The sequence below is a fragment of the Castanea sativa genome, chromosome 8, assembly GCF_040712315.1.
Source record: "Castanea sativa cultivar Marrone di Chiusa Pesio chromosome 8, ASM4071231v1".
NCBI classification, from domain to species: Eukaryota; Viridiplantae; Streptophyta; class Magnoliopsida; order Fagales; family Fagaceae; genus Castanea; species Castanea sativa.
In genome coordinates, this window is record NC_134020.1 from 55,266,154 (window position 1) to 55,279,096 (window position 12,943).

Here is a 12,943-nt window from a genome sequence, read left to right on the forward strand (position 1 = left end):
GGCGCAAGTTTGGGCTACGTTCTGAATTTTGAAGTGCCATTTGTTAGAAGTCTGTACCCAATGCAGAGGTTATTAATGGCCTCGCAACTACAAGATCAGGTCAGCAGAGGCCCAAGGTAAATAGCTGATAGCTAGGCCCTAAATCTATGGGCCATGCCCAAATGTTTAAGATTCCGATAAAAAAAAAAAACACAAATTTTAAAGATGGAGCCTTAGAGATGTGAATGATGCAAGGAATTCAGACGAAAATTAATGAACTTAAAACCACCCCTTCTTCTTCTCAAAATAAAATAAAATAAAATAATAATAATAATAATAATAAAAACCACCCCTTCTTGTAAAGCTCATCAATGGAATTTTTTACCCCCTACTTTAAAAAAAAAAAAAAATTGCAATAAGAGTATAAGACAATGAGAAATCTAAAGGGTAATGAACTTTTGTTTTGGTATAGTTTATTTTACTTAAAAATAGGTTAGACAAAAATAAAATTTATACTTAAGTTTTTTTTTTTTAAATTATTATACATAAGCAAATAAATTAAATACATCCCAAAAAAAAAAAGAATCACAGATCCATAAAGTGGATGGGACATCATCCAACTCACTAGTTGACCACTTTCAGTTCAAGTAGGGTTGTTTAATACTAATTATTAGGGTCGCTATATAAATCTCATATTACTTTAGGATCAATTCTTTGTAATATACAATCTAATCTTTTTTCTTTTTTTTTAAACTATTGGCATAATAATCATTAACCCACGAATCCCATGGGATCTCTCAAATTTACTTTGTACAATGACGAAGACGAAGTTCCATTAGACTATAAAAGTGACGTGACTGATATGTATAGGTGAAGTGGTAGCAAGCATTTATCAGAATCACAATTTCTAAGCACAGAAAAAAAATGCACACCCTATAGCCACTATAACCAAATCCGAACCTGTCCCATTATACCTTATGTTATTATTTGCAACTTGCAACTTTTTTTATTTTTCCCTTTTCTCTTGGGCCTTGGATATGTCGGTTGTTGACATGATAAAATATTAGATTTTGATTCTATATGGTCCCAGATTATTGACTCACACGTTATAACATTTCCAACTTGCAATCTTTTTCATTAGTTTCCTAGGTAAACATGCCAACATGACCAACACAACAGAAAAAACACCCCCAATTAAAATTATCTATATAGGAATTGATATTAAACAACATTCCATAGACACTTTTTTTTTTTTTTTTCTTGTAAACTACTATGAACATTATCTAATCTAATTTTTTTCCTTTTTTTTTTTCCACTTAAATGGGTCATTACACATGATAATAACCGCCTAACAAGCCGCCGGAGATTGCCGGGATTGAAGGGTGGACGTTGTCACTTTGGTAGACATTGTGGTGGTGGTGGCGGTGGTGATGGCGGTCTTGATGGGACCTTTTTCGAGATTAGTGGTGGTCACGCGCTCGCAACGAGGGCACATTGTCAGAGTGGATGCTGGGAGGGGCTCACAACTATGGGGAGAGATTACTGTAGGTGGGCCCACTTTCATGGCCCTCAGCTCCTCAACCTCCCTCTGAAGCCTCCGATTCTGCTCTGTCAATGACCCAAACCATCTCTTCAAGTACTCACATTCCATCTCTGTTTGTTTTAGCTTGCTCCTGTTCAGATCACAATGTCTAATTTAGTTAATTTTATGCATGTGTAACATGTGTTATTTTTGCATGCTTTCAAGTTGCCAATGCACAAAAATGTCTTGTTCTTCTCTTCTTGTGTGTGGCCTATGTTTACGTTCTTTTTAATTTAGTGGATAATGTTTTTGTTTTTGTTTTTTTTGGTTTGAAAGAAGAGAATTCGAACTCAAGTTCTCTTATATAAGAAGTAATGGATAATGTTTTTTTTTGTTTGTAATAAGTGAAAGAAGGGAATTCGAACTCAAATTCTTCTAAGTATTGGATAATGCTATTAAACTACAAAGCGTATAATAAATCTTGGTATTCAAAAGTTTAGGTGCTTGTACTTATGGAGGTAGTACTCAGAATCATTTATAATCTGGTTTTTCCTTTTGAGAATTTTTACCCTCGTGATTACTGAGTGATCTAAGTGTAATTAATGTTTTTACCATCCATACATGCACAGCATAGGTCACAAAAGGAAGAAAATGTGGTCAATGAATTTTCAATGTTTCAAACCTAATAATAAGTGCATCAATTTCCCATTTAAAAAAAAAGTGCAACAATTTCTTCTATAATAACAATTACTACTAGTACTAGCTAGTGTCATAATAAAGTAAAGCATATTGTTCTAAAACATCTTGATTCATAAACAGTTTCAACTGATCAATTATTATGCTTAAGAAATGGCTATTTAATATTAAAATAATAATAATAATAAATAAAAGAAAAGAAACTGCAATTTCCCCAATTGCTACAACTACAAGAAACAAAATGAGAAAGTAATAGATATAACGTAGCTATTATTATGTACAAACTAATTAAAGAATATGCCATTGCTTTTATTGGTATATCAAATCGATAATTTAGCACACGTTACACGTAATTACATAAATGCATGGCTAGTCCAAAAGCATAACGAGTCAAAGTTGCACTTATTAGAGTGAAGCACACGAGGAAGAAGAACTTATGGACCTCAGTGTACTGATCCTTCTAATAAATAGAGTGCTATCATTATTATTTATACTTTGGACAACCATCATTATATTGAGGCACAAAGATGAGCTCATGAGATAACCATATCATTAATTGCTCATAATTTTGCTGAGCTATCTTTTTTCTCTCTTTAAAAAAAAAATAAATTAAATGAAAATTAAGCTACTGAGATAATTATCAAGTGTCTATGGGAATTGGTAGGATTAATAATAATAATAATATTATTATTATTATTATTATTATGGTCTACGATTGCAAACCCCACCAACTCCATCATTTTCTATTAGGATTTACCCGATTGCCAATAACAGTGTGTTACAACATTTGTGACAATAACTGGTAAGTTATGCCCAACCATTCAATTCCAACAGCTACTATTTGAAAAAAGATATTAGCTAACTAACGCAAAAGGATTTCATTTCTCAAAATAATTTTATATAATTCCTATTATTTCATCATTAATGTAACTATGCTGCATTTAAATTTCACAAACCATGTATTGGAAGTATTTCCAACTTGAGGTGCATCCTGTAGTAGTTCTAATTCTTTATTAATCATGATTTTTTTTTTTAAACTGCAAAACCATGTATGGATAATTGTCTAATCCATTTTGATGTTAGTTTTCCTTATTTTGTACATATAAAATACAAGTATAGAGACTCGTTTTTTTCTCTTAAAAGCACTAAATTATACATATTGGTGGGTCTTAAACTCCCCACTTTACCTTCCACTTCGTACAAAAAGAGAAAATGTTATTTGAACTAGAACTCATTCACAAAAATGAAGACAGTTTTCTATTAGCTCTTTCCTTGTAGGTAAGATGTGAACAACTGATTTGACAAAATTTATAGTGTGCAAATTTTTCTTACCCTTTCCTTATAGAGGAGGAAAGATACCATTTAGCTACAAAGACTTAGATAAAACATTACGTATCACATAAATTTTTCTATGTTATATATATGTAGATCCACACACACACACATATATATATATACACACACTTTGTCGATCGATCATAAAAAGTACCTATATTATTTTCCAGTAAAATGACCAAAGCAGCCCCATACGAATCAGTATGGAAATATTCTGTTACATGTATTATGTGTTTGAAGAAAATCTTATGCTAAACAATGGATCGCTTTCCACTTTATAAAGAGTACGAGTTATACGGGTTAGAAATTTAGAATCGGATTCAGATTATATACTCTGTAATATTATTATTATTCTGTCAACCTTAAATATCTATGACTATTCCCAACCACCAACAAAAGAACCATAGCATTGAATTTCAAATAAAGCATATTTAGGGTACAGTACCTGGCCCTACGGTTCTGAAACCACACCTCAACTTGCCGTGGCCTCAGCTTCAACTGCATAGCCAAAGCCTCTTTTTGTTTCTGCACAACAAAAACTCCAAAAGAGTTCATAAATTTCAGCAACATAGATATTTTCATATAACCATTATATGGGAGAGAGACTCTTATTATCCCATAAATAAATAAATAAAAGTAATTACGAGAGACTAAAACTCGTTAATAATTATCTTATTTATCTGATATATGTATTTTCGTATGAGTTTTACATTTGTACGAGACCCGCATGATTTAATGGTCTCAAAACTTTTAATACCAAAGTCTTAGTATTGCACCTCTTCATTTTATTTTTGTGTTACCAATAAGAAAGAAAACAAAGAGAGGGAGGGATATAGTGAGAGAGAGGTTTACAGGGTTTAGGGTGTGGTTTTGCCTGAAACTTTCTTCAAGGAGACGAGATTGTTCCTTAGTGAGACGAAGTTTCTTGCGAGGTGGGCCTCCGTTGCTGCTTTCTTCTTCATCATCCATGTTCATCGTGATCCAATCTTCTTCAGCACCTATTGATGGTACTTGGTTTATGTCCAAGTCCCTCACTGCAAAATAATGATCAGTAAATAATAACCCCCTTCACTTTTTTTATTTAACATTGTTATTGTTCACCAAATTTTTACAAAAAAATAAAAATTTGTATAAATCAACCACATATTTATTCAGCATGAATCTTTCTTTATGCCATGGGATATGAGAGAAAGAAAGAAAGAAAATTCATGTGATCATGATTCATGCACCATAAAAAAAAAAACTCCAAAAATATGAATTATTGAAAGGAGAAACCGATATCTGATTGGCATAGCAGTTCAAATAAAGCTCAAAGAAGATCAAATAAATAAACTTGCCAAACAAAGAGAGATATGAAAGAAACAGAAACGAAATGAATAATCAAAGTAACAAAGTTTGTAACTTAATTACCAGACGAAGGAAGAGATGAAGATGAAGCAAAGCCAGGCATAGACATGGTCAATTCCAAAGCAGATGAGCTAGAAGGCAAAACAGCCATGAAACTTGTACAACAAATAAGAATCAGAAGAAGAATAAGAAGAAGATTTAAGCGAAGGGAAAAGGTAAAGTTTCACAACCAATAAAAAAATAAAAAATAAAAATAAAAAGCCCAAAAGAAGACACAGATGGAAACAGAAGTAGATGATGAAATGGAGAGAAAAAGGTTAAGATATAAAGGTCAAATAAATAGAGAGGAGCATGGAAAAAGACCGATACTGAGGTTGGGTGTGTGTGTGTGTTTTTTTTTTTTATATATATATATAATTTTTTTTTTTTTTGGTGTGTTTTGTAAGAGGAGTTGGTTTAGGGTTTTGACTATGGTCGTCAAGTCAAGGGTTCTGACCCGTCTGATTTTGGACACGTGTCAGGCTGATGATAAGGCTCAGTGTGGGAGAAAAACCAGCAGATTTTCCTGTTTAGAAAGGGGCCTCAGTCTTGTGTTGTCGGTTCTAAGGTCAGCTGGTGAAATGATTGGGAGGTTAGACTAGGCCTCAAGCCCCCTCCTACACCTACACCTACACCTACAACATTTTTTATTTTTTTACTTTTAATGTCCCACATAAATTCTTTTATAAAACAGAAAAAAAAAAATTATTTTTACGAGGTTCACGTCTCGTAATAGAAAGATACATGTATCGGATACAAGTAATATTTATTTAAGGGTAAACTATGTATTTGGTCTCTATCCTATACACCATATTTTAATTTGATCTCTAACCTTTTAATTGTGTCAATTTGGTCACTAATCTTTTTTTATCGTGTCAATTTAATCTTTTGGATGAAAATTAATGACATGTCTAATGACCAAAATAAAAAATTAGTTTCTGTTGATGTGATAATAAACTAAAATTTTATTTTGGCTACTTACTATGTAAACAATTTTCGTCTAATATATAATGACAAAGACTAAATTGACACGACATTAAAAGGTTAAGGATCAAATTGACACAATTGAAAAGTTAAGGACCAAATTGAAATATGGTGTAAAAGCTAGGGACTAAATATGTAGTTTACCCTTTATTTAAATATGTCATGTTAATCACGTTATATGAATATTATATGATTGTGTGGTTTATATATTCTAATAAAGAAGATGCATGTATGAACCCTATGCAAAATAATTATTGTTCAAAATAAAAAATGTGGTAAATGTCATTCTTATCTTGCTAATATGACTTTTTAAGTACATGATTTTATCTGGGTCTTTGAGAATTTGACTTGAGATTATTTCATGTTCTTTGGTCTGGGATTTGACCTGAAATTAAGAGGAAGAAACCACTGTGGCTGTGGACTTGGGGGTACATGAGGTTCATGTGGGGAGGTTGGGTAGGAATTAATGCATAGATACTGAGGATTGAATGCTATTTTACCTGCAACTGCAAGCGGGTACAAAGGAATTGTAACGCCACTTTGCATTTATAGAAGGAAAGAAAGACATCATTTCTGAACAGGGAGTTTGGACTGGACTCATTTATGTAGGATGGGCATGCTTGTGTGTGGAGACCTTTGTTACTTCCTTTGCAAACTGTACCAATCATTTCGTACCATATTTTTTGCATCATGTTGGTGTTGCCATTTTAGTGAAAAGAAAAAAAAAAAAAAGGCTATTGTCTCTGACAGGATAGGAAATTTAAACCCCAACACTTATGAAACATCATAAGGCATGTCAGTTAGCTATAGCTTACTGCAAAAGTTTAAAATGATCATTGAAAAACGAAGACTTCGAATTTTGTTTTATAGGGAAAAAGTAGACAAAATCTCCCATTGTTTATCTGTAGAATCCTATTTAAGCTATATATTTTTTAAATTATTTTTTTTTTAGAATTGAAAAAGTTGTCTATATTTTTTTAATTTTTGAGAAATTTTTTTCCAAAAGTGAAAATTATTGTATGCCCTAAGGACATACATTAGCAAAATCCTTTAATATAATGCTTAAGGTATATTTGATATCGTTTATTGCTAAAAATTAAAAACATTGTAACAAAATACAATTTTTAAATGTGTGAATAGTATCATAGGGCCTAGTTTTAAAGTTGTTTTCTTTATAAAAAAAAAAGTAGTTTGTAGGTCCAGTGAACAGTGCATGGGACCCACAAAAAATGCATGGGATAGCTGAAACGTAGACGTTGAACGCCAAACGTTGTATCCAAACAGATACTTAGTGTGTGTTTGGATTATGATTAAAACTTAAAATTATTTCGCTATTTAGCTTATTTTTACTATTATTTATGAGTCTCACTGCACTTTTTGGAACTATTTATAAACCCTACTGTACTATTTCAACTAATTTTTATTACCTTTATCTACAGTACTTTCAGCAATAATATTTTAGTTTCAGCAAAATAAGCGGTATCCAAATACATTCTTAACCTCTTTGATATTGTTTTATGCATAAGTCATTAAATTTTTGTTAAAAAATCAATTAGTTGTTCATGTAATGACACGTAGTTGTAGTCATTAAGAACTACATTTCACATAAAACAATACCACACGTGAGTTTTGTGTTATACTAAAAAAAAATCTTAGATGATTGTGTTACAAAATTAACGGTTTATACACGTATAGGGTTAGGTTTTATGCTCAAAATATTTGGAAAAAATGCACCGAGGTTTTGTGTATAATATTTTTGTTTCTTTGTTTTCATTATTGAAAGGGATAAGTCTTTCTTTTTGTTTTTTTAATGTGTGTTAGGAATAAGTCTACTTTTTTTTTTTTAGACTAATATGCATAGGAGAGTTTAGAGGGCACAAAATTTGTCTAGACGTGAATTACCTTTCATAAAAGGCAAAAAAAAAAAAAAAAGTGTTCAATTCACGGTTTCATGAATCCCCTTAAACAAGGACCTAGAAGTGGTCAAATTTGACTAGACTCATAACAGCAATCAAATTGAAAGGTCTGAGTCAGTCTACCCATTCAATAGATTGAATGCATATTAACCAATATCAACCCACCAGACCCAGTAGTAAACAGGTTTGGTTCAAAGTTAAGAAACCACCAAATTTGCTTACCAAATACTGCTACCAAAGACACCAAATAGAGAGAGAGAGAGTACTGACAAACTTGGAATACCCAAGACTTTTTGTTGCACCAATATCTACGATTCTATTATCTATATAAAACTTTGAACATCAACATTAATTTTAAACTAATTATTGAAAAAAAAAAGCCGCCATAGACGTCCACAAATTCGGTCCAAAGGCACGCCAATTAAGTCCACGTGCTTAGTCTTAAACTCTTAATTAATTAACACTAGCTACTACTGATTTGCTTTCCTTCTTGCCAACTAACCTCAACTAAACTCTTGATTAACACTAGAACGATTCAAAACCAACCTTTATGTCCAATTGGTATCCTAAAAAATATTGGCCTACCTCTATTTCAATTTCTGATTAGCGCAGTCACCAACTTGTACTTCCTTTTAGTAATAAATAAAAAAAAATTCACATTTTGTTTTTATAATTATTGATGTAATAAGTTATTATTGAAGCAACATTGTTTTTACATGACTTCATTATTGATATTACTTTTGTTATTATAAATTACACCATGTCACTTTAACCATTTTGAAGAATATTACGAAAAAATTGTTTTCGAATATTTTTTTAAAAAAAATGAGATTTTCTAACCTCTCTCACAAATTTTAAACTTAAAAGGAGATTAGCAAAGAGAAAGTGTATCTCTATGCTCATATTGACTGCGTCCACACCTCTCTTTCACAATATAAATTATACATGTGAAATAAAGAAGTATAGAAAGAGCTATTATGATGTGGAAATAAAAGTTCCCTCAATGAATGCTACAAATAAGGAGCAATTATATATAGATGTAATTGGGATGTGGTGGGTCTTAGTTCAAATGTTACATAGAAAAGAATATTAAGAAAAAAAAGATAGCTCAATATTATTATCTATTTGCATTTCTCAAAAAACTCAAACTTTTACACAAACAATTGTGGCTTTGTTTAGGACAAAAGAAACCAAAAGGATAAATTTCAATCAATAGAATTCTCATAAATGGAACGCATTTTTGAGACCACAAAGTTGTTTAGGAGACCAAGTTCAATGCATAAGTTGCCTTATAGCTAGTGCAAATAATTGTGCATAAGGACTTCCTGCTTTAGGCAAGCTTTATCCCACTTAACAATTTATATCTTCTTTAAATCTATTGTATAAGAGCGCAATAATTGTTTCCCTAAATTTCCATCACAAATTCACAATAGTCTTTTTTTACCTCTTAAACTTTATTCAATCACAAAGTTTGAAAACATGATGAAGTTTCACCCATATCATAGAGGTTATTCTTTCAATATATAATGATTATGGTGGACACAAACCCTTGAGAGAGAGAGAGAGTTATATTGGATGAAACAGGTATGTTGCTCAGCTGATTTAGGAAAAAAAGAAACAAGGTATAAACCTGAATTTTATACACTTCCTTAATTCCTTTTCTTTTTTATTTTTCAAGATAAAAAATTTATCATTGAAAACGTAGTACTTCATTCCAACCAATGATATCATGTAAATTTCAAAGGTCAAAAGAATTTAATTGTATTCATTAAGAAAAAAAAATCCTCAAAGAAAGTAATAGGTCTTTGATCATGGCTAGTGATTATTGACCTATACATCCAATAAAATCACAGGAAGCTTTCGCATTTGACTATATGATGCCAATAGACAAGGAAATGCAAACCACGAGCAAATGATTTCACACTTATAGTGAAAGTTCTAGCACGACATGACAACCTAAAAAATCTATTCAACGGCCAAGAAAGAAAAGAAAAGAAAAATCTTGTGATTTGCATAATTAATGGAAGCATTTATATTATATTCTAAAACGATCTCACACATTTGTGGTAATCGAATTAGATGCATAAACAATGACGAAGTCACATTGTTTCTAAGGCAAATGAAACTTTTGGAATCAAAGTAGAAAGAAAAGTTTTTCCGAAGCAAAAGAAAACAAAGGGAGTATTTATTACATGATTACGAACAACAATTTTTAGTTTTTAAACAATATTACGTATTTTTTTACACATTTTTTCACTCACACGTATTTTTAAAATAGCTTTTTAAATTTAAAAACGGTTGATTAAACACACGAAAATTTTCAAAATTGGCGTGAAAAAGCCGTAATGCTTGTGAAAGGGTGAGGTGGTCTCTTCTCATTTCTGGGTCTTGTGGTCATAAACAACACAATTGCACACGGCCGGACACAACTTTTCACTAAAAAATTTATGGCAAAAGCGTGGGAATGTGGGGCCTAGTTTGATGATTAGATTAGGGACAACACATGGAACAACAAAACTGGTAGACCCCACAGTTGATGATTGGGTAGGGAACCATATTGGGACCCACTGTGTCTGCTTGTCCTTCCTTTGCCTTTGTTGATTGGGTAGTCCATGAGCATTCAGTGTCTTGCTATCTCAGTGGATTACATGTTGGGCCCATCAACCCCCATGAATTCCCCAATTCCAAAGTGGGATTTCTGGTTTTTCTATCTGTCGGTAAACAATGTTGTTTAATTTTAAAAAACTCTTTAAAAAGCGAGACAATCACTCCTTCTTTGATTAGGGTTCTTTCTTTTTTTTTTTTTTTTTTTTTAGCTTTAATTAAGGGGGGAAAAAAAAGAGAGAAAGTGATTACATGCGTGAATTGTAGTTTTTCACTGTAGACTGTAGAGTTTTTTGGTAATATACACCAAACAATGTACCTGAAATTAGTCAGATTTTGTTGAACATGTCTCTTTGTTTAATAATAATAGAGTATTATCTTTCTCTCAAATCCTACTATTTCTATATAAACAAATTAAATAGTGTCTGAACAAGTTTGGGATAGAGTGACTTGTTCTATTGGGAAGCGTAAACTTCAATCCATGAGTTAAATAACATGTGCCATCACTCTCGTATCTTATTCTAACTTGATAATATAATAATAATAATAATCTGTGAAGGTTGCCAATTTCACGAGCAACCCAGCTTTGTATCGAAAAATAGGAAGGAGACAGTAATAAAGCTGGAATTACCATGATGGACTGTCATTTTAACTTGCTACTATAATTGTTCACCGTTATGAACTAGAATAATAACGCATGAATGATGACAGATGTTATACAAACTAAACAATGATAGTAAAGACACTGGAATTTTTGTAGAAACTTAGAGAATTAGTACATAGGAAGGAGACAGTAATAATTGAACAAGAAAAAACCATGGCAATACTTAGTCAAGGGCTAAGATACCCCTTTTTCTTTGTTGTCCTATTTTAAACAAATTTTACTCGTGCACTCAAGGGCTAAAACTCCAAATCTCACCCACCACACCTTGGAGGGATGGATATAGTACTTGGGCCAAAGCAAATGTTTATTATGATAAAGCCCTAAATAAAGCTTAATTTTATGGTGGTGTTCAAGTCACAATTTCAATGCAAAAAATGTGTGTACGTTTTTGTATAGGCTAAAATACACTTTTGGTTCCTACATTTTGGGTCAATTCTCATTTTGATCTTAAAATTGATTTCGTTACTAATGTAGTCCCGAAAAGAAAAAAATTATTTTTAAAATGATCCCTGTCATCAACCCACTAACGGAAACCTCCTACGTGGCAGATGGAGTCATATGCTTGCTGACATGGCATTGACGTGGCTATTAAAATATTATTAAAAATAATTATTTGGCATTTTAAAATGTCACGTCAGCATTTTAATTTTTTTAAACAAAGCCACATCAGAAAATTTATATAAAAAAAGAAATTAAATTTAAAAACCTTAAATCTAATTTAATTAAAAAAAATTATTACTTATCATTATTATTTATCATAAGAACATTACAACTTTTTCTTCGTGTTCTTCCCAAATCAAACCCAACAACCAAAAACTCAAACCCAGATTACAAGAACACAAACCCAGCAACCAAGAACTCAAACCGAGATCACAACACAAATGAAAAAGAAAAAGAAAAAAAAGGAGACCAAACACAGACCCATATCACAAATAAAGATCAAATATAAATGAAACCCAGATCACAACCCAAGCCAAAATCATCAACAAACCGAATCACTGATCCATGTTCACAACACCCACATGCAAGACTCCAAATTTTTCCCATTGTTTTCACGGCATCAAGACCCCATGGCCTCCATGATCAAAACCTCGAAGATCAGCCTCTTGATCTGCTCACCGTTGGTCAATATTAGGTGTAAGGTTTTGAGCAAAGATGAGATTTTGAAATTAGAGAGTTTAGGGTCAGACCGGCGATGCGTGGTGGAGAAGAATCCAATTAGTCTCCAAATCATTCACAAACCCAATCTCCTCCGCCAACCCTAGCGAGTTCACCAAAACCACCGAAGCGGCAATGCTCTTCTTCACCGGAAAGGGCAACCTCAACACCCGAGCTAGATCGGCACAGTTGAGATTAACACGAACCAACTCAAAGAGTGGGGTTGGTTTGTCTTGGATTGCTAGGGTTTGATCATGGGATAGGTTTTGTGGGTCTTCAATTTAAGGGGTTAAGGTTTGTCGAATTAGGGATCATGAGATTCTGGGTTCTCTTGATCTTGATTTTGAGTGGTCATGCGGTTTGGCTCTTGAGACCAAGAAAGGTGTTCTTGTTAGGAATGGATAAGAGAGCTCGGGTTTAGTGTGTGTGAGAGTGAGAGATGAGAACACGTTGAGAGCTTTTTTTTGCTGAATGAGAACACAATGAGAGCTTGAGCTTCAATCTTTACAACTTAAAAAAAGTAAATTTTTTTTGTTTTTATTTTTATTTTTTTAATTAAAATTAAAATTGAGATATTTGGCTTTTTATTTTTTATTAATTAAAATGCTGACATGGTATTTAAAAATGCCAAATCATTTTTTTAATAATATTTTAATGACCACATTAGCACCATGTCAGCAAACAAGGCACTCTGTTTAC

The 12,943-nt window shown here is 32.2% G+C and overlaps 1 protein-coding gene across 1 annotated transcript; it reads right to left on the bottom strand.

Annotated features, from left to right (window-relative positions):
- Positions 1-1,173: 1,173 nt before the first annotated feature.
- On the bottom strand, positions 1,174-5,271 carry LOC142607725 (homeobox-leucine zipper protein HOX3-like). Its single transcript, XM_075779328.1, has 4 exons — positions 4,943-5,271; positions 4,385-4,566; positions 3,978-4,057; positions 1,174-1,652 (listed from the first exon to the last, which is right to left on the bottom strand). The coding sequence occupies exons 1-4, from the start codon at positions 5,028-5,030 to the stop codon at positions 1,328-1,330; spliced, it is 675 nt and encodes a 224-aa protein (XP_075635443.1). The 5' UTR covers positions 5,031-5,271; the 3' UTR covers positions 1,174-1,327.
- Between the last annotated feature and the right edge of the window lie 7,672 nt (positions 5,272-12,943).